General features: G+C 39.3%; 3 protein-coding genes across 3 annotated transcripts; 2 read left to right on the top strand and 1 right to left on the bottom strand.

Annotated features, from left to right (window-relative positions):
• Positions 1–859: 859 nt before the first annotated feature.
• On the top strand, positions 860–7,825 carry nudt12 (nudix (nucleoside diphosphate linked moiety X)-type motif 12). The gene is made up of 8 exons (XM_054611362.1): positions 860–926; positions 2,413–2,631; positions 3,665–3,968; positions 5,051–5,327; positions 5,433–5,600; positions 5,962–6,075; positions 6,203–6,402; positions 7,100–7,825. Exons 2-8 carry the CDS (start codon positions 2,426–2,428, stop codon positions 7,205–7,207), a joined length of 1,377 nt encoding a protein of 458 aa, XP_054467337.1. The 5' UTR covers positions 860–926; positions 2,413–2,425; the 3' UTR covers positions 7,208–7,825.
• A 91-nt stretch (positions 7,826–7,916) lies between these two features.
• On the bottom strand, positions 7,917–21,512 carry LOC129100878 (interleukin-6 receptor subunit beta). The gene is made up of 15 exons (XM_054610418.1): positions 21,495–21,512; positions 19,841–19,850; positions 18,070–18,181; positions 17,477–17,610; positions 17,183–17,313; positions 15,920–16,079; positions 15,699–15,778; positions 15,203–15,434; positions 14,480–14,671; positions 13,585–13,683; positions 12,538–12,678; positions 12,069–12,194; positions 10,909–10,993; positions 9,746–9,827; positions 7,917–9,127 (listed from the first exon to the last, which is right to left on the bottom strand). The coding sequence occupies exons 1-15, from the start codon at positions 21,510–21,512 to the stop codon at positions 8,654–8,656; spliced, it is 2,076 nt and encodes a 691-aa protein (XP_054466393.1). The 3' UTR covers positions 7,917–8,653.
• A 94-nt stretch (positions 21,513–21,606) lies between these two features.
• Positions 21,607–22,916, top strand: LOC129101528 (ecto-ADP-ribosyltransferase 5-like). Its single transcript, XM_054611376.1, has 2 exons — positions 21,607–21,753; positions 21,836–22,916. Exons 1-2 carry the CDS (start codon positions 21,688–21,690, stop codon positions 22,592–22,594), a joined length of 825 nt encoding a protein of 274 aa, XP_054467351.1. The 5' UTR covers positions 21,607–21,687; the 3' UTR covers positions 22,595–22,916.
• Positions 22,917–22,965: the final 49 nt, after the last annotated feature.

Here is a 22,965-nt window from a genome sequence, read left to right as displayed (position 1 = left end):
TGTGTGTGTGTGTACAGAATGTACCACACTGTAAGAGGGGAAGGCCTGCAGGCTGCGTTCAACAGCAGCATTGGCAGCAGGAAGCAGCATAAAGAGCTGCAAAGCCAGTGCAAAGTGCAAAATATGCTGCATTCAGTGGTTCCTCGGAAAATACAGCTTCAAAGGTTTTCTAACAAATACAGAACAAGTGTATCATTTAATCTTCTTCTTTCTGAAGAATAATTTTTTCACATTTCAGATTCTTTTAAATGCTTAATCTTCAGGCGTTCAGCTTTAATATCCAAGTATCCGTGTACATACAATACGCTTTTGAAATGATCTCACTGCACATACACAGAAAAAGATTTAACAACGAGGACAACAAGGGAAGGAAAAATAAAATGAAAGAGTAGACAGGACTATTATGAAAAGTATGTGAAAAAATAGGTTTGGGCTTATATATATATACACATATATACACATATATACACACACACATATAAATATATATATATATACACATATATATATATATATATATATAAAGTCTACAGGAAGAAAAGAGGCTGAAGATCTTAAAAAATGTATGAAATATAAATATAAAATATCAATCATAAAATATCAAATATCCAATTTATAATATAAAATATGAAATGTATAAATATAAAACTATAAAATAAAACATGCAAGACTACAGGTTAAAAATAACAAAAGCAGTGAATCTATAGCCAACACCTTCCCAGCATTTTTGCCCACAAAGAAACAAAAAAAAGTTTCTTATTATTGCTTTCAAAACTCAAAAATACGACAGTTTAAGGAGACCCTGAAGGCAGCACCATTGCAGACTGCGTTGCTGTTGCTCTTGAACGCAACTTGTCACCTTTTCCTTGAACACAGCAGATCCACTTCCTCCGGACAGGAGAGCAGCAGCAGAGCTCCAGAGACAGGTGAGCTGCTGTGCATGCATGGACCTGTGACATAATGCTTCACCTGCAGGACTCAGGCTCTCACTGCTCACCTGTGGACATACCACACATATACATCCTGTGGGAGGGTCTGTGAGGCCTATTGTATCATTATGGCAACATTTAACATCCGAAACACAAGGTGTTACATGTGAGCTGCGATTTTGTAACTCTTTTGCTTTTAATGGGCGTATCCCAGGATTGATTGACAGCTGTTTGCACCAATAAGAGGCAGGGAGACCAAAAATGAAAAGGTAGAAGGTTACAGAGTCCACTTTTCTATTCAGTAGGCCTAAAAAAATGTTTTGTAAATAAATAAAATTAATAATAATCATAATAATCCTGCATTCTTGACTGTAGCTGTGATTTTGGCAACACTGAGGTCATGCAATTCAATTTAATCAAGTATTTTTATCTATAAAAAATGAATAAAAATAAAATGCAGTGTATTCAAACCCTTCACCTTTTAATGTTGCAGTCTTATGCCAAAATAAATTCCCCCTCTTCATCAATCTGCACTCAAAAGCCCAGAATGACAGAGCAAACACAGCTTTTTTAGAAACAACTGCTTTATTAAAAAGTAAGAAAAATAAATACATATCACATTAACGTTCAGTATTTAGACCCTGAGCGAAGGACTGAATTGAAGCAGCGATTACAGCCTCCAGTCTTCCTGCTGACATCCACCAATCAATCAATAAAGTTGTATTCATACAGCACCTTTAAACAAATTAAATGCAATTTAAAGTGCTCTGCAAATGATTGAAAAGACGAAAAGAAACAGAAGATGAAGAAACTAATGCACACCAAATGAAGTCAAGAAATAGTAAAACAGAATAAGTTGATCATGGTAAAAAAGTTAAACGTGAATAAAGTAAATTAAACCGTTAAAGCGGTTTTCTGTAGCTGAGCGGTGCTATACAAATAAAGATAAATAATTATCTTTATTTGTATAGCACATTACACATACAGACTAAGAAGCTGTACATTTAAAAATACATAAAATAAATACTTTTATGTATTTAAATAAAAGTGGTGAGAAGAAAGCAAGACGTTTTGGAAATTCTCTCAATGTTCATACACAGCAGTAGATCTAACAACCAACAACAAGGACAAGAAAGCAGGAAAATTAAAATAGAAGAGTAGACAGGACTAATATGAAAGCTACACAAGTATGTGGAAAAAATAGGTGTTGGCTTTATATATACACATTTAAAAAAACCTGAAAATCTTCCTTTTACAAATAAAATAAATCAAAGTGCTAAGAAAAAAAGTTCCACATTTTCTTTCTTTTATTGTCATCAAATAAAGACATTTTTTAAATCCTACACATTTGTAGTTTAAAACCCTCAAGAATGAGTGAATATAATTCAACTATTTTATCTTATGAGAATGCTTCTCCTCAGTCACATCCTCTTCACAAATCCGTTTGGTTTTTTGTCTCTGATCCCATATTTGGTTATTAAAGGTTGATTTCCGGGATGACGAGCCTCCAGCTGAGTGCGAAGGAGGAGACGGTGGAGAGGTTTCTGGACGCCGCCGCCAGAGGAGACCTGAACCAGGTGTCCACGGTTCTGTCCCACATCCCCTCGCTCATCAACCGGACCGGATACAGCGGCTGGACGGCGTTGATGCTCGCCGCTCGCAACGGACACTACGAAGTGGTGGAGGCGCTGCTGTCCAAAGGGTACAGAGAGACAGGATGAGGAGGACAAAATAAAGCAATAATATACACAAAATGTGATTTAAATCCACCTTTAAGGTGTTTGTTTTACGTTGGAGTATCACTTTAAAGCTGCATTACTATATCTTTGGCCACTAAAGGGCAGAATAACTCAAAAACTCACCACCTGGTGAAGTAAATCTGGCAGGTCTTTGGTTTATTTTTGTGGTTTGTGATGTAAATACAGTGGTGGAAGTGTGGCAATACCACAGTGTAAATTGTGCAAATTTCCCCGCTGCGGGACTAATAAAGGATTATCTTATCTTATCTTAAAAATAGTAGTACAAGAACAAGTCCTGCATTCAATTTTTATTTAAGTAAAAATACAAAAGTATTGTTAAATATACGTAGATTACCAAAAGTAAAAGTACTCATAAGTGTCCCATTTAAATGTATTAATATCATATTATTGGATTATAAATACTGCATTTATGTGGTCATCACTTTAATGTTGCAGCTGGAAAAGATGGAGCTCATTTTAACTACTTGATATACTGCTGGGTGAATTGATCAATAAAGTTTTATCTTCATCTTTAAAATGACATTTTAATAAAATTTTTGATGATATTTTGTATTAATCATGTGAATCTGCAAAGTAACGAAAGTCATCAAATAATAGTAGGGGAGTAAAAAGTACAACATTTGCCACATAATTAAGTATTAAGTATAAACTTGCAGAATACGGAAATACTCAAATAAGCTCAAAACTTGACTTGAGTATAGTAGTTAAGTATATGTACTTAGTTACTTTCTACCATTGTGTAAATACAGTGTTATCTGTATTGTCTTAATAAACAAAACTACATGTTGTGTTCTAGGTTAGTGCGCTAATAAACAAAGAATTTCAGGCCACATTTCTGAATCTGTTTGTTGGACCAGTTAAATAATAATGTTTTATTTGCTTTATTTGATGAAATAAAAAGCAGTAATTAGCATTATGTTCCCTTTGGATAGAATGCTTCTCCTAAAATCTTTTCTCTGTTTATGATCTTTGCAGCTGCGACAAGTTCTCCGTGAACAGCTCGTCGCAGAGCGCCTACGATATCGCCAAGTTCTGGGGCCACCGGCACGTCGCCGACCTGCTGGGCCGGACGGACGACGGCTGCCGGCGCGTCCTGCCGGGCGCCGACCTCCACCAGCAGGAGAACTACTTCAGCAGAGAGACGCTGGACCGGCTGAGCGCCAAGAGGACCGACAAGGTCTGGTTGGAGGACAAACGGAGCGACCCGGACACTGTCTACCTCCTGTTCTCCAACCTCAGCCCCATGGTCAGCAGCACCCAGGAGGACGACAGCGCAGGGGTACGAAGGAACGCTGATACTTTATATTTGAAGCAATCAACACGTTTAGAAGTTAGTTCTGATGATCTGCCCGGATCTCAGAGTGTTCTGCCATACACATCTGTAATGAATCTGCTATAAAGTCTCTCAGGTATTATCACCACAGAGGCTATAAGCAGAATATTATCAACATTAAAATTGACTCTCAGTAGTGAGAAATAATTGTCAATAGTCATTTCTAGAGGATTGCCTCGTAATCAAACGGGCACCAAAGAAAAATCTCCTAAGATTTTGTGAAGGTAAATATTTAAGCAAACATACAGAAGAATCCCTCTGAACCTCAAAACCCGCCGACGGGATTTAAAAGCATGTTTTCTTTGAACAATCGCCAAAACTACACAGTTTATCACAGCCCGAAGATGTAAAAAAAACGGCAGATTAGCGTGCAGATTTCATTTTTCTAACGGTCCTTGAACACATTATGTGCGACAAATGCTCTTGTCAAAAAAAAAAAAAAAAGCTTAAAATTGTGTTATTTGTCTCATTTAAAATATGCCCCAAATAAACTGTTTGTGGTAGCCAGATCCTGTAAAAATGATTAAATTCTGAGCGTCTCAGAGCAACTTTTAAGCCACGATTAACTGTCACGTGACAAAAACTTCGACTGAACTTCAGGCTGCTCAACACAGCAGAGAGGAGAGGAGAGACTGTAAGTAGAGGTTGTGAAAAATATAAATAGTTCAGTGTATATAGCATGTCGAGCCTTTGAAACATTGGTCACACTTGTGATATATATGTAAAGTGCCATATCGTCTGCGTAAAGGAGTAGCCTTGTATTCATGTTTAATTGGGATATTCCATTTAAAAATAAAAGTTTTAAATCTAATTTGGAAGCAAAAATGTCAGATACTGGTAGAATCCTATGTTTCAAATGCTTTGATCCATATTTAAATCTTTCTAAATTGGACAGATTCACGTTCCTGTCTTCTCAGTGGTGTGATTTTTAGTCTGCAGCCGAGTGATATTGTTGGACAGTCTTGACTTTTTCACATTAGAGATTGAAGTTGTTTTCTAATGATTGTCGTTCTAACTCTTCTTACCAGGTTGAGACCAGGCTGTGTCGGTTAAGATACGAGGCAGTGAAAGACCTTCTCCAGAAACCTGCGACTGTGCTCATCTTCCTAGGAGTGGAGAAGAGGAAAAAACCCTCGTCATCCTCCTCCTCTCAGACAGTGGATGGTGTCCAGGAACCTCCCGCTTGGTTTGCCATCAACACAGACGAGGACGCTGCTGAACTTCTGAAACGCTGCAGAGAAAAGAACTGCTGCTTCCCAACGACGCCCAACAGAGACCTGCTGAAGCTCAGCGAGGAAGAGGCCGGTGAGGATGATGCAGGATCTCCGGTCCTGACTAGAAAGCATTTGTTTTAATTTGACTCCCAATGTTTGATTAAATATTCTTAAATAAAGTGTCTTGGTCCTGCAGGAGTGGTGGCTCAGGCTCGGTCGGTGTCGGCCTGGCACAGCCGCTACAGCTTCTGTCCGACGTGTGGTAGCAGCACCGAGCTGCAGGAGGGAGGATACAAGAGGAGCTGCCTGAACTCCCACTGCAGGAGCCTGAAGGGGGTCCACAACACCTGCTACCCACGAGTCGGTAAGGAGCTCCTCACCCTCCTCACCCATCTGCTTTTGATTAAATCTATCAATACTGAGCTGTGAATTCACAAAAGAATAAAGCATAACACTGCACAAGTAAGACAAAAAAAACAGCATTATTCTCAAAGCACCTTAAAAAATGAATTTAATCTCACCCCCCTAAATTTGATTAACTGTGAAAACAATCAAAATATATTAAAATGAACTTTGGACTGGTAAAATAAACACACATAAATATGTTTGTATTAAAAATGATTAACTGAATATCAGATACAAAAAGGACTGTTGCTGTAACAGACTTCCCTTCATTTATTTTGGGATGTGGATACAGCTCCTCTCTCCTGTTTGTGTCTCTACAGACCCAGTGGTCATCATGCTGGTGATCCACCCTGATGGAAACCAGTGTCTACTGGGAAGGAAGAAGATCTTTCCGGTCGGCATGTTCTCCTGTTTGGCTGGATTCGTAGAGCCCGGTAACCAACACACACACACACACACACACACACACACACACACACACACACACACACACACACACACACACACACACATTTCATTGACTTACCCAGACCTTAACCTGGAGCTCCTCCTCTCCTGCAGGGGAGACGATGGAGGAGGCGGTGAGGAGGGAGGTGGAGGAGGAGAGCGGGGTGAAGGTCGGTCCGGTTCAGTACGTCTCCTGCCAGCCCTGGCCGATGCCCTCCAACCTCATGATTGGCTGCCTCGCCGTCGCCATGTCGACCGACATCAAAGTGGACGAGAACGAGATCGAGGAAGCTCGGTGGTTCCCACGGCAACAGGTACAAAAACTAATCTCAATAATAATAATAATGATAACAGTATCGCTGAGGACAACAGTCATAGTTCATTATGGACCTTGGTAATTCTTAAAACAAGATCCACTTGCTGGACATTTTCCTGAGCTTTCCACCATATCTCATGGCCTTCATCAGAGGATGCTGTTGGTTCAGCTGTACTAGCATAACATTTATGTGATATATAACACTTAATATAAAACAATTGATAAATACACTGCAATATACTATTATGTAAAGATACTACGATAATATTAGCATAAGTAATAAGATATTGGTGGAATACATAATACATATTGTATCATTTTAAATGCTAAATGCTAATTCTAACTAACAATTATCACATTAAATGAAAAGAAGAAAAAGGAAAAAAAAGAAAAATCTGGCAAAACAAAAGGTAAAACTATGATATAAGAAAGAAAAGTCATAATAAAAACAATAAAGAAATTAAAAAAATTACAGTAAATAAATTAAGCAAAGCAAAATGTGTGTAAATTTAAAAATAATTTTGATAATTTTTTTTACTCTATCTGAAGTTTAAAAAAAAATAAAAGGTTTTCTGAACAAAAGAGAAAAACCAAACATCTGAATGTTTTGGGGGGGTGAACAGAGATCTTTATGAAACAACCTGAGAATGCTGCTGATGAATCCAGCTCTAAATCTAACTTTTCTCTTCGTTTAGGTGATCGACTCCTTCAGAGGAACCCGTCCAGCCTTCACCGTCCCTCCCAGACAGACCATCGCCCACCAGCTGATCAGACACTGGATCGGCATGAGCTCTAACCTCTGACCTTTAGCTCTCCACCTCCAGACCGCCAGATGGGTCCAAAAAAACAACTAGCTGCTTTCTGAAATGCTGCGAGTCGAGGGAATCACCAGGTTCTTCAGGTTGTACATGACAGAGTGCTTTAATGTGGTTTGTATCTACTGTTACATCCACATTATTTAAATGCACTGCTTGTTTGTGGAGTGATTCGGCCTGCAGCTGTTACATAAATACACTAATATACTAAACTAATAAAAACGTTTAGGAAGAAATGGAGAAAGTGCACACGTTTAGGATATAATGCCAGACAAATGCAGAAATATTTAAGCTGAAAATTAGACAAAAACAGCAATACTTTGATATTAAACTCCTCTGAAGCTTCAGGCATCGGTTTTATCGAAAGGGATTCTTTGTCAAATCAAATGTCAGCCATCTGTATACGTGTATTAAATGTATCCACAAGCTCAGAAGATTCATTGATTGATTATAAAATCAAAACAAGTTTGATTCCCCTTAACAATATCTACACTGATGGATGATGATTATATTTCACTGAAGCATGGACAAAACGACAAAATGATAATCGATGAACACTAAATGTCTGTAAACTATAAAAATATCACATTGCTCAATAAAACTTATTCTCAGTGTCTGTGGCAACACTTTGTTGAGTCTTTAGCATGTTATACATACATACATACATTTTACAACAATAACATGTTCAACAATATTTTATTTCTGCAGTGGAAATACTGGAGAGAAGAAACGTAGGAAGAGAGAAAGACAGTAAACATAGAAGTGCAACAAGTTTTTTGATGCTACTTCAGAACACAAAAGCATGGCAGCAAATATCAGAAAGGACATAAAGTCTATAATAGTCTGTGTGTGTGTGTGTTAATTAACAAATGCATGACATCCAAATATCTTAGTAAAGAATATATAGTAGTTATCATGAACACTGTTATGCTCATCTGACAGAGATCATAAAATACAACTGTATAACTAAACAATGGACATCCGATCAGCTGTGACACACGTCGTATTTAACGTCTCCGAGGCGAGGTCGTCTCATTTATTAAACGCCTGTTGCTTCTAACTCCTCCGCTCGCATCTCCTGTAGGCGGGGTCGATGCGAGGAGGCGAGGAAAGGAATCGAGGAGGCACAAAATCGGGGAAAATTCGAAGGACCCTTGGTTTGCTTTGGAACACACAAAGGTATAGGTTGTAATGGTTTGATTTTATTCGTCTTCTTCTTCTCTTAATTTCCGGCGGACTAAAGTGAATCCTGCCGGTTAATAAAAACAACAACAACAACGCGTTCGGTCTTTGCAAACGGGTCTGGTTTCAGTGGGAACGCTCGCTAAAGCTGCATCGGAGAATTCAGAAAAAAGCTGTCTGCTGTGTAATGGACACCAGTGTGTTTGTCACTCTTCTTCTGCAGTTTAGCAACTCTTTGCTGCACAATCAGCCTCACAGATCAGATAAGAGCAGGCATCCGTTTGCTACATACTCGGCCTCGCAGGTCATCTGATAACCTCCGGGACTGCTCGCCACAAAGTCACAAAGATTCAATTTCACATCTGTTTCTCTCTGGTGTAAAGTCTCGTCTTCTCTCTGGGGAAAGCTGCCGTTGGCTTCACCTGTCACGGCGGCGTCTCGGCTCTCCTCGGATAAGAAAACCCCGTCAGGGTGTCGGCGGTTCTCTGAGTAGTCAGTGTGATAGGACTGGGAACAAACCAGTGGGTGCTCCTGGATCACTGGGGCGTCAGGAATATAGTCAGTGTCCAGTCGGAGGGCTGACAGTTTGACGACGGACAGCAGAGCGGCGTCTTCGCGTAGGTCCTCTTCTGAGTTCGGACCGACCGTGATGAGGCTCTTCTCTCCGAGAACATCCTTCACCTGGAAGTCCTCCATGTCCAGGATGTTGGAGGACTTCAGGAAATGCTAATAATGGAGAAAAAGTGTTGTTGATACAGAAAAGTTCCTATTTCTTGCATCTGATTGATGGAATGATGCCGGCTTTAAAAATGAAAAAAAAGCCATTTTGGAGAAGTTTGAATGGTTCAATAGATAATAAAGCATCAATGAAGGGTTGTGAACATGCATACATGTGCCCCCTAATTTTAATAAAAGTCAAGAGTTCAAAAAAGGTAAGATAACAGGCTGATCCAGAATGAGAAGGGTTGAAACAATGACAATAAGGTTGTGGGGGTGACGTATTTTTGTAGCTAACAGAAGTTAGCATCACTGGTTCCCTCCACAAACAGCCAATGGGATTCTTCTATTCAATTTTGGATTATTGCAGAGAATAATCTCTGTGTCAAACAAAAGGTTATAATACTTAAAGATTTTGTTCATCAAGATAATCTTCACAAATGAACAACACTTTTATGATTTGAATACAGAAGTAAAACTAAGTCTTTAAAACTGATCATAAGACAAAGCAACACATTAAACATGATTGTTTTTGTGACAGAGTTGGATAAGGATGTTTAACTAGCAGAGCACTTTAATGACCTGAGAACCAGGAGCCAATCACAGCCCAGTTTTTTAAGAACTCACCTGGAGGTTTGGATCCATCAGCCACCGGCCTGCCGTACTGCCCCAAGGGCTGGAGATGGGCGGGAAGAAGTACGACTTGTACCTGCATGGAAAATGTATTATAGATGAATTTTACGTTAGAAGTAGTTACATAAGAAAGTCAATCAAGTGTTTGCCTCAAGGGGCTTTAACATCTGCACAGCATTTAACCCTCAGACCTTTAACACTCAAAAACAGAAGAAAACCTCAGAAAGGTCAACTGAGGAGGGTTCAGTATCCTTGGCCGGACTGACGTGTAATAGATGTGTGTAAAATTACAGTACAACAACATTGTAGAAATTATGAATGTTTTTTCCGAATGACCTTTTCTTGGTCCATTGACCTGTTTTTAGGCAATTTTTGGATTGAAACATGGCGTTAGTCTTTGTTTCTCATTTCAACACAGCCATCATTTGTGACACTTTTCAAACTCCCATAAGTCATTTGGTAAAAAGAAATGTGATTAAACCAGACGGCAACCTCTGGTTCTGTCGAGTGAAGCCGATGCAGAAGAGTCTTAAAGCTGCATTCTCTCTGCTGTCCACCAGGGGGCGACTCCTCTGGTTGTGTAGAAGTCTATGAGAAAATGACTCTACTTCTCTCTTGATTTATTCCCTCAGTAAACATTGTAAACATGAGTTTATGGTCTCAATCTCTAGTTTCAAGTCTTCTTCAATACAGCATGATGTTCATTTAGTAAATGATGCTCCATTTAGAGTCAGACAGACCATAAAGCAGGGGATGCTTTAGGGCGGGGCTACACACTGATTGACAGGTGGACACCAGAGACGTTTACAGTTTGTCTACTACACTCCTCCGCATTCCAAATATGGTCACTTCCGCTCATTAGTTGCAAAAAAACATGGCGATGATGTTAATCCAAGATGGCGACTGCGAAATCACTGACCTCGAGGCTTCAGAACATCAGTCCACAAACCAATGAGTGATGTCACAATGACTACGTCTACTTCTTATATACAGACTGTGGGTAGAATAAAGACTCAGCCACAATAGCAGAACAGTAGCTGTTATTGATCGGAGTGTGTGTGTGTGTGTGTGTGTGTGTGTGTGTGTGTGTGTGTGTGTGTGTGTGTGTGTGTGTGTGTGTGTGTGTGTGTGTGTGTGTGTGTGTGTGTGTGACTCACAGAGTCCTGGACAGGATGGAGATGATTAACACAACGACAGCGAGCAGCAGCAGAGGAGTCGCTGCAGCCACCACAAGTACCTCATCTGAAATATACAGAGAAACATGTTTTCATTCCTCTACCTGAACAACACTGTGGACAACACAGCAAAACACTGATGGAGACTCTGATAGCGCTTATTTATTAAATACTATAGTTTCTTCACGTTGTCATGTTTGATTTCCACTCATCAGAAATCCTTTGGGCCCGTCTTCAAAGCAAACACGAGTGAGTAGAATAACACATTTATGCGATGAAGGAAGAGTCCCGTTCTCCCCAAAAAAGCAAATGACAAAACACAAAAAATGATCCGTGGCATTAGTACTTTTATTTCGTTTGTTATCCACATAATCCGCTAAACCTAACTTAGTTGTTTCCTGTAAAGACATAAGTTTATTTTGAAAAGATAAAAAGTTATACATCAGTTTAGTAATGAAAATGTGACGTTAAAGAATAAAAGCTTTATCACAGTAACTGAAGAAAAATGTTTGTGTTGTATCAAAATATAAACTACATTTTAGTTTTTGGTCCAGTTTAAAGACTTCAAAAGTTTCCTTTTTGTTTTTTTTGTTCAGCTTTAGCTGGTTTTTATCAGTTTAATCAGTTTGAATGTTAGCTGGTTAGTCAAACCACTTAAATTGCTTCCCCCTCATTTTTAAAAACGGATGCCTGTGTGCACGCGCTTAAACGCAGCAACACACGTTCAGCTTTTTCTGGTTCTGGTTCTGACTATAACAGCAATATTTAAATAGCACTAATGCAACTAATATAAGAAATGTATTTTATTTTGAGGGGCATGTTTTGCTGTCTGATGGCTTTCCACTCCTGGCAACCAAAGGCCAAGAATTGGTGGCCAATTTCTCAAAAATGGTTTCCAATGGCAACCTGGCTATTACTGTCGAGTCCTTCAGATTATTTTAATTTTAATTAATGCAAGATTATTAATGATGTCAAATTAAGTATTCCTTGTTATCATGATGGAATGACTTCTAAAGAAAACCAAACCCAAGAGCCCCAAAAAAATTCCCGTTTTATTGAGTTCGTCTTCATATCCAGCAGTTTTTTCCACACCTGGATGATTAAAAGGACATTCTGCTTTCAGAAAAACTAGTTAAACTCACCAAATTCTGTCCTCACAGGTACAATGTTTCTGGAAGCATCGTCGGCCAATAGGAGGAGAGAATACTCAGTGTTGGGGTTCAGGTTGAAGAAGGTGAGCTGCCATTGGTCGGGCCACAGAGACAGAGCTGGAGAGGAGAGAACGTGCTCCGGTTTTAAAGATACAATTGTTAAAACCGACCCGGAAACACTCGGATAAAAGTTTTAATTCAAAATAATGAACCAACAGATTGACTTCAAGCTTCAGACAGCAGTGAGAAAATACTTCTCTTTATTGCTCTTAAATCAGCCGAACCATTGTTATTTTATTTTTTTATAGCAATACATGTTTAAGCAGGAAACTGTAATGGGATTTCATATAAAATAAACTGCAATTTACAACAAAGTACTATGACATAACATCGGCTATGAAGACATGTTTCTAAACCCACTGACAGATGCTGCGACGGAAGAAAACTTCTGTTAACTTACTGTGGACCTCCGAGTCTTTCCTCAGCCTCACTCTGTATCTGTGCACTCTGATTGGTCCAGCCTTCCTTTGCCACACCCACATCACTGTCACAGTGGTTTTGGTCACGCCCACCACCTTCAGTTGGACCGCCTCCCTCAGAGCTGAGAAAAGAAACCACACAAAATAATGTCCCGTTGGACGTCACCCATGGGTTTGTGGACTACGGTTTTGAAGCATCGAGTTCAGAATACTGTCCGTCGCCATATTGTTTTTTTGCAACCAGAAGTGACACAAGAGGGTGGAGCTAAAGACAACTGAACACTGAATAAAACTTTTTTAGGCGACCAAACTTTTACAAATAGCTTTGATGAAATGCAAACACACTGTTAAAAAACAGAACACTTCGAGAGGGAACAACACCGTGGTAGAGACCTGTCAATCAGTGTGTAGCCCCGCCCTAAAGCATCCCCTGCTTTATGGTCTGTTTGACTCTAAATGGAGCATCATTTACTAAATGAACATCATGCTGTATTGAAGAAGACTTGAAACTAGAGATTGAGACCATAAACTCATGTTTACAATGTTTACTGAGGGAATAAATCAAGAGAGAAGTAGAGTCATTTTCTCATAGACTTCTATACAACCAGAGGAGTCGCCCCCTGGTGGACAGGAGAGAGAATGCAGCTTTAAGACAGGAAGCTTTGACTTCACTTTTCAGAACCGGAGGTTGTGCAAATAATGCAAATATAAATACATGTAGTGTAAACAACACAAACTCTTTTTTTGTATTTTTATCAGTTAAACTTTACTGCCAAAGAGAGACCGTCATGTGATTTCCTCAATCTCTTTTTCTTTAAAATTGATTTCAAAGTAGCACCAAGATTAAATTATACAAAACCCGTAAATTCAAAGCCCTGTTGCAGACCGTTTTGCTGCAGTAACAATCTTCAGTCTTAGCTAGCACGCTAACTGGAGAGATGAGGTCTTAGCTGAGGGTGGAAGTCAAATGTTAAGCTGGATGAACTCGGTTTAAAAAGGTCGGATGGATCCATCACCAGCATGTTTACCTCCCTGATGCAGACTGGCCGGCAGCGACTGAGGAGGTCCACACTGCTGGTTGTAGACGGGGAACACACTGATCAGGTAGGATTCATCAGGGTCAACATCTGTAAACACACACACAGTTAGTACATGTTGTACATAGAATATAATGCATGCTTTTGGTATCTATTCACCTCAAATATAGAGTAAATATAAAGTCCTTTAACTCCCAGTTAAAACATATTTCAAGGACAGCCTTTTTTCACTTATGTAACATTTAAAAAATCAGGCACATCCTGTCTCAAACATTTCACGCAACCCAGCATGAAGTATTAAGAGTTCAAAACAATAATGCCATGAATTTGTTACTTCTGGACAAAACTAGATTACTCCGTAATCAATAACCTAATGATATAGATTCTCAAGATGGCACCACCTTAAACGATATCAGAGTTATATTTGATCAGGATATGTCCTTTAACTCCCAGTTAAAACATATTTCAACTCCTTATTATCAGGCTGCTCTAATAAATCTCTTAAATCTCTCCAACTGATCCAGAATGCTGCAGCACATCTACTAAAAAAAAAAAGAAAAAATAGATTATATTAGTCCCGTATTAGCTTCTCTGCACTGGCTCCCTGTTAAATCAAGAATAGAATTTAAAATCCTTCTCCTCACCGTCTTATCTTAAGGAACTTATAGTTCCATATTACCCAACTAGAGAGCTCGGTCCCTCAATGCAGGGTTACTTTTCATGTCCCATTAATGCACTGCTACTATTATTATTATAAGTCACATTTTTATTTTTTTCTATTTGCTGCCACATTAACACACAACCTAAGCATAGGAAAAGTATCTTCTCTTGTTAATTCAGAAAATAAACGAGGAGTTAAATATTAAATGTTCCAACACTTTTGCACCTTTTATGACAGTAGAGGTGGTGAGGTTGTCCACTCTGGTCCACTGGCTGCTGGTGGATGGACGAGTCTCGGAGCGCCACTGAACAGCGAGATGACTGACATCTGGGATTTTGGGGTTCTCCCATTGGACCAGAAGGCCCTTCAAAGCCGGGAAAGAACTGGAGACCCACAAGTGTCTGACCGACGGGAGGGCTGCAGAGTACAACAACAGGATGATGAGTGATCCCTGCATCTTCATCACCATGCTCAACAGCTACTCCAACATCATCTGTTATTTACAGCAGTGTTTTCCATCCATCAACCCTTATTTCAATCTGTTTAGCAATCTGCAGCCCTGTACAGTTCAAGATCCCTTCTTTAAAAACAGTTACATGTCAAAAACATTTGAAACAAGCAAACGTTTCAGAATTAAAGAGAACATTTGTCGTGTTGCAATACGTTTTATCTGAACATCATGCCACTTCATTCCTTCTCTGACAGAAGACGCACACGGGATGTTGCATAAGTAGAGAGCCTCAAACATGATCGTGTCAGTTTTAAAGTTACTGATCATAATCGGCACATTTCATAGATAAACATAGTTCTGTTTGTGTTGCACTTTTTGCATGACTCACTGCTGCTTGGAAACCCTCTGCTTCTTGGTGAGCCTCAACACATCCCCAGGACATGACCATGTGAATAATGATGGGTATTTCCATGTGATAACCACAGCGTGCCACTCACTGTTCTGTCTCTGGGGGTCAATGCTGAGATGGGCAGCCGGTCCGTAGCCGGCCGCGTTGAATGCTGCAACTGTGACACTGCAGTTTCCCTCCTCCACCACCAGGAGAGCCGTCACCTCTGTGACATTTTGAATGAATCTGTGCTGCAGCTGCTCCTCCTCCTTCTTCTTCACCTGCTCGTAGCTCACCTGGTATCCAAGGATACGACCTCCGGCATCACAGATGTCGAATTCCTGCAGAGAGACGAGACGTACCACATTTGTGTGGAGACATTTGTTTGAAATTGTGAGAATGACACCTGATATGATTCAGTTTTAGTGTTATGACAAAGACGAATATTAGATTCACTTAAATTTAGAGGTTTTGTTTGAGTTTTGTTTTCAGTCAACTAAAGCTAAAGACATGTAGTTTTTATCAATTTGCCAACATTACTGACATAGGCATAACATGTCTGAAATGTGAGATTCTGCTCAAACAGCAGAGTACATCCAATTTACCTTCCACATGAGATGAAGGAGAAAAGATCCAGAGTCAGTTTTCTCCACTCTGTAACAAACCTCTGGAGGCTGAGAGGGCACTGCAAATTAACAACATTTTCAGTCTTGGTAACTATTCAGACAATTTTACAAAGTGTGTTTCTCAGTTTCTTCCCATGATAAATCCTGTGACTCCAGTCCCCAGCCTTTAATTTAACCTCGGTTTGAATGTAAGCTGTTACCTTTGTCCAGCGTCCTCGCGCTGACGTCAGAGCTCCAGTCGCTCCAGATGCCGGACTCCTCTCTGCAGGCCACGGCGGCTCTGTAGACGGTGGACACCAGGAGGTCTTTGATCGTGTAGGTCAGGTTCTGATGTCGAGGTGCAGGGACAGAATCTAGAGCCTGGCAACAAAACAAAACAGGCAGCAACTGTATGAGTGTTTGTGGTATTTGGTGGTAGCTGATGCAATCGAGACGATTTCAAAATGTGACCTAAAAATCTAAGTCTTCACCGACTAAAAATCTTCGATATCCGCTGTGTCGACCGCCTGTTTCTCAATACTTTTAATTTTCTTATTGTACATGATTTTCTCCACTTTCAAACAGGTTTCTGGTCATTGCAAAGACATAAAGTTCAAACCAAAGGAGTTCTGGGACCAAACCTCAAACTGTTTTACATTTTCTGAAAACAAGATCAGGTAGTAACACATGCACTTTTCAGTATGTGTGTGTGTTCTGGTACTAACAGCGTCGTGGGGACTCAAACTCAGTGACGCATTGGGGGGACTCATTTGGTGACAGGTGGATCCTCATAAGTTTACTTTATTTTAGGGTTAAAAGCCATAAACATTTAGCGTTAAACAGGAAAATAGCACTGAAATTGGAAAATGTGGGCAAAATTGTATATCTTTTACTACTGTATAGTGGTAATACAGTAGTAAAAGATCGGTCCTCCAGGTAAAAAGTCAGTACAATATGTGGTGGAAGAAGTATTCAGTGTCAGCGTTTTACTATCACATCTGATGTTTTATGGATTATTATTCATGATACATTAATGTAATGTTGCACTTTAACTCCTTTATATCCTGTTGGCTGGTTTAATCTACATCAATGGATCAAATTCTATAAGATCATCATGTTTATATGTGAAAACCTCGTATCTCTAAAAAGAACAAACCGTTTTCAGCTTTGTGACGATGCATTTTGTGCGAGTATTTTTATCTGAAGAAGTAGGAGGATTTTCTCAACACATAAAGGAAACACTTCATCCTTCAGTTCATCACAAACATTCAACATCAACACATCTGGAGATACGAGGTTTAACCTGGACAGGAAGGGGATGAAAAACTGTCATCTGAGAAGAAACTAAAGCTGTCAGACAAATGTAGTAAAAATATAATATGTCCCTCTGAGATGTAGTGGAGTAAAAAGTACTTTAGTAAATGTAGTTATATTCCAGTACTGAGTACAATGGTTTAGTAACTAACAAGTGTTTGTATGGTAACCTGGGTCCATATGTGAGCGCTATCGACTCTGTATCGAAGCCGACAGACGCCGTCATCGCTGCTTCTCCAGGACACAACGACAGAGTCCTCAGTGGAGTCAAGTACACCTAATACAGGCTGAGAGGGTTTGACTGAGGAGAGGAGACAAGGAAACATGGAGAGGAGACAAGGAAACAAGGAGAGGAGACAAGGAGTCAGTTGTCTCCTGGAAAAAATCCACATGAATGAACCAGACGACGGCCGGCTGGTATTGTTTGCTGGGTGGTGCTGTGAGGAAGCATCCGGTCCACTGACCTGCATCGTAAAGAAACACGGTGTGAGGCTGAGACCAGATCTCCCTCCCCATCATGTAGTCCTTGATCCTGGCCGTTATGTTGAGGACGGCCGCCGGGTTGAAGATTCCCTCACAGGAGAAGATGTTATCTTCACTGAGGAAGAAGAAGATGAAGAAAGAGAAAGAGGGAAATCAAAACAGAGATGAAGACCTCAGTACCACGCATCTGTTTCTTCAATCTTTACACTTTTCTAAATGCACTTTAACAAGATTGTTCCTCTACATTTGTGACATATGAAAGGATTAGCGCTTAAAGCTGGGCTCTATATGTAGAGCCTAACGCTGGACGTTCATAATAATAATAACACATATAGCAACTCTAAAAACAAAGTGTACAAAGTCCTTTTACGGACAAAGTAAAGCAATAGCAGGTGACAATGCAATATGAGAACAGGAAGCCAAACAGAGAGGCCAAACAAAAGCTGTGCTTAAAATTTAAACACAGATAAAACCGTGCAATAGATCAAAAACATGAAAAACAATAAATAAACACAAAGAAATAAACAATAAAAAGAGGACATATTTTAGCCGTCAGCCTTTGGTCGGCGTTTACCTGCTGAAGATGAGAGTGACGTCAGACTGGGCGTGGCCGTTTGACTCCAGACTCCACTCACATGTTACAGATTTGTGTGATATCTGGTAGTGACACGATGCGTTCAGGGTCTCTGCAGGAAAACAACAGACTGCTCAACGTTGAAATCACAGAACAACGGCACTGGTCGACATTCCTGCAGTGAGTCAGAATGCCGATGCATAGAATGACAAAAGAATGACAAAACATACCAGGATGTTCTACTACATCAGGTAAAAGTTTGTTGTTATGCAGGCCAGCATGCTTTTCTGGCTACTCTGACCCACAATCCTTTGCACAGCAGATATTCAAACCTCCGGTTCTGAAGAGTGAAGCCAATGTTTCATGCCTTAAAGCTGCATTCTCTCTACTGACCATCAGGGGGCGACTCCTCTGGTTGTATAGAAGTCTATGAGAGTAAAAGTACTTATACCACATTGTAAAAAATACTATATATAAAAGGCCTTACTGAAGTTAAAGTATGTGATTACTTCTACTATTTAATAGCAGTACAAAGCAGCAGAAATTGGAAATACTCATGCAAAGTACGAGTAAGATGAATATACATTCTGACTACTGTGTGTGTGTGTGTGTGTGTGTGTGTGTGTGTGTGTGTGTGTGTGTGTGTGTGTGTGTGTGTGTGTGTGTGTGTGTGTGTGTGTGTGTGTGTGTGTAGATGCAGGCGGTCGAGGGCCACAGTCTCTGAGGTCAGTCACACACACCCGCTGGTCGTCGTCACACAGCTTCAGATCAGAGTCCTTCACCGTGACCTCTGACACACAAACACACAGGAAACACGACCCCGATGAAACAGCTGAAGAGATATCAAAACTTTATTCAAATATGATGAATTGTTATAGAGAAAAGCTCCAACATCCCTGAGAGAGCCCTGAAGTTCTCAAAAAATATTGCTTTATCTTGTAGCACACAATACTATAAAAATACCTTGAAGGCTCCATAATAAACACGATGAATGGGGCCATTTTGCAGAGTGAGAACTTTTACTTTTGCTGCTTTAAGTACATTTTCGATGTAATACTTTTGTACTTTCACTCTTGCACAATTTTGAATGCAGGGTTTTTTACTTTTCCTATGTTCACAGTGTGGTATTGCTACCTCCTTCTTAAGTAAGAGATCCAAACCTTTGGGCTGTCCTCAGATAACAATGACCTACAAATAATCTAAAGTTAAATTAGGGGGGTTTGCAAAGATTCATTTAAGTCCTGAAGTAAATAATAATAAAAATAAAGTTTATATAGCAACTTTCAAAACAAAAATGTAAATGGAATCCAAATTAAATTTGATATACATATCTGAGAAATGGGAAACCAACCGTGAAGTTAAACATTTAGAAAAGAAACTTAATAAAATATATGGATTATATTAAAAAGGTTGTCTCATGGTGTCGGCAACTCACCATGGGAAAACACACAGAGGAGGCTCGTCACTGTCCACGTAGCAAGGTGCCGTTTTGGAGACCAAATGTCCATGTTAACAGGTAAAAATGACAATAAAGTCAAAAGATCAGCTCATTATGAACATCCAAAAATGTATGACTGCTTATTTTTTACTTTCTGATGTGTTAAACATGAGCGGTGGATGAGGAAACCAGCAGATAAGCTCAGACTGATGAGGTCTGCGTGATCAGGAAGTGACAGAGATCAACACATCAAGGGTGTGTGTGTGTGTTATCATATACATTTCCTATGAAATAACCTCTGTTTGTCCACACATACTCACATTAAGTCTTTACCTGCACTGCACTGAAATATCAGAAAATTAAAACAAATCTCTATAAGAGAGTTAAAAAAAAATCTAAAAGTTGTTATTAAAGACCAATTTCTGTATTAAGTGTGTAAAAAATATATTTTACACATATGTAAGAAACAAAGAGTTTTTTAAATAGTCTTTTCTGTTTTGTTATGTAAAGACTTTGAGATGCATTTTTGCATAAAAGATGCTTGATAAATTATGTTTATTAATAGTATTATCATTATTTTACGGTTATTCTTTTTATTTTTATTATTAATATTGTTGTTGTTGTTGTTAGTGCTCTCTGGTGGACAAAGCATGTAATGGAGACATTGAATCTAAATAACCTCTAACATTTCTCTACTCTTTCTGACCTGCACCTAATAACACATTTGAGGTACTTGTACATTACTTGAATATTTCCATCCTTTATGCTCTTATCTGACAGCTTTAGTATCTTTTTTCACTTTTCATTCTTGAGGAGTGGGACAAAACTGGATGCAATATTGAAAAAGTAAAACCTTTGACTTCATGTTTGTATCAAACATGTACTGAGCTGCACTCTGATAATAACCTCACAATGTTTCACTCTTTTTTATGAATAAAAATAGGATTTTTACCTTGCCATCATTTAGTTAGTGTTTACACCATCAGACACATTATCATGGTAGGCGATAGATTACATTTTCACATACAAACAATTCCTCAAAACACATTTGAAATCTAATAATAAAATATTAATCTGGCAGAGGTGACATAAGTCTGAATTTGTAGTCATTTCTACTATCAAACATCTATCAATCAATAACTGCATCAAAGCAAACAGTGAGCATGTTATTCTATATAATCCTTCAATGTTGAAGTATTTTGATATACATGTATATCACTGGAACACACTACTGTTGAAAAGTTTGTAATCTGCCACCAAAGTCACTGACTTCAAATGACCGTTTTTCATGCAATATGCAATGAGTCCCCACAATGCATGAGAGAGTTTAAGACCCCACAACGCTGATAGTACAAGAACACACACACACACACACACACACACACACACACACACACACACACACACACACACACACACACACACACACACACACACACACACATTTGTGTGTAAAAGTGCATTAAATATTTAAAAAAACATCATACATATGAGTAAAACACTTATTATAATATAATATACTTTCTAATATTATATTGTACTTTAACTGTAAGTAATTTAAGTTCATTCAGCTGAAAATACTCCCATACGTTTTCTTACTTACTAAATCTAATGTCATATAGTGAACCTTTAAGAATAAGGTTTTGAATGCAGGCCTTTTACTTGTAGTAGAGTATTTTTTCTCTGTAGTATTAGTACTTGGTACTTGCCCCTACACTGCTTATACATGATTAAATGAATAGCAAAATACAGTTTGAGATACTGCAGAGCAAAAATAAATAAACTGGTATAAAAGACATCACATTTTGTCGTTTGAACACTAAAACTTACTCTTTGTTTGACTGCACTTTGTTAGGAAACTGTTTGCGCAATTGAAGAAGCTTTTTCAGAGATAGAAGTTGCATCGTAATAAAATGAAACCTTACTGAGGCTCTTATCTCCTTGAATTGTCATCTGGTCTGGAGTGGACTTGAAGATAAGCCCTTACCTTCGGTTTCACAGTCATGTTTATCTCACACAACTGTCTCTTCCTGTTTTACTGTATCTTACGCCAACTGTTTAACTTCCTTATTTGCCTCCTATAAAGTTTTACTGCATTTTGTCCCACTGACGTGTCTCTGCTCGACTCTCCACCAGAGATTGTTTCATCCAACAACGGTGTCTTTCTGCTTTGGCTGAGGATGGCAATGAGGGTCATTTGGGCAGCAGTTCTACTCACTTACGGAGTCTCTACAGGAGATGCAATGGTAGAGTAAACACTGGTTTGCTTCATTGTAACATTTGCAAATAAGTCAATTTGTTCTTATAATTTCCAATATTTCTTCCAAGGTCAATCAACCTGGGCCGAGCACTCAGTCTCTACTTCCACTGGACAAGGCTCCGAACTCTGTTGACGACATGTACGATGGCTGCAATGACAAAATGGAGAAGGTGGCGACACAATACCTGCAGAACGAGAGGAACGGAGACAGCCTTTTCAAAAAGGTCTGGGACGACGCGGAGAACAAGTTCGACAAAAAATGGAAAAAAGGGTTAAGCCTCGGAAAAGAACAGGTCATAGCTATTTATGTGTACACCTTTATCAGTGGAGACATGTATCGGCCTTTTAATGAAGCAGTTCGAACCCAGGGGCCTCAGTACACGACCACATTCAAGTATCACGCGCTCCACTTTTACCTGACTGACGTCATTCAAAAGCTCAACGCTCTCAGGCTCTCAAAGCTCGTCAAGGGAGAGGACAAATGTCTCACCGTCTACCGTAGAGTGGACGAGTACTTCAGCCAAGACGTCGTCAACAAGGCGGTTCGCTTCGGCTCTTTTACCTCCAGTCGGTACGGAGACTACCCCAAGGAGAAATTTGGAGACAAGTCGTGTTTTAAGATTGTCACGTGCATGGGAGCAGACGTCTCAAAGCACTCCAGATTTGAGATCGAAGCAGAGGTGCTGATTCCTCCGTACGAGGTCTTTAAAGTCACAAAGATAAAGAGGAGATCCGAGCAGCCGGGTCTCCAGTGTGAGGTGGTCTATACTCTGAAGAGTACAGGACCACCCGTTTCCAATTATAATTGTGCTCTTTTTCCAAAATAAGCACCAAAACATTTGACGTGCAGTTAACATAACATGTAACATTTAGGATTCAGGATGCGCCGTTTTATTGAAAATTATTTCTATTTTTAAAAAATAACTAATTTGTTAGCATTGACATTTGAGTAATTCCACATGCTGTGCAACAAGTGTTAAAGAACTAAAAACACTGGTCCTTAAAGTTGTGTTAAAATGGATCTGAATTCAAATATCTTTTGCCCATGTCATCATCTGTATGTAGATTGGATGCATAACCTGTCCTATAAAGTTACTGTATGTATGTAAACTGTCCAAAAGAATAATTAAACATCTTTGCATTTCACAAGTTGTGCATGTTTGTCATGTTTTTACTGTCAAACATAGAGAGGACAACT

The sequence above is a fragment of the Anoplopoma fimbria genome, chromosome 13 (assembly GCF_027596085.1).
Source record: "Anoplopoma fimbria isolate UVic2021 breed Golden Eagle Sablefish chromosome 13, Afim_UVic_2022, whole genome shotgun sequence".
Classification (NCBI taxonomy): Eukaryota; Metazoa; Chordata; class Actinopteri; order Perciformes; family Anoplopomatidae; genus Anoplopoma; species Anoplopoma fimbria.
This window is presented reverse-complemented; position numbering and strand designations above follow the sequence as displayed.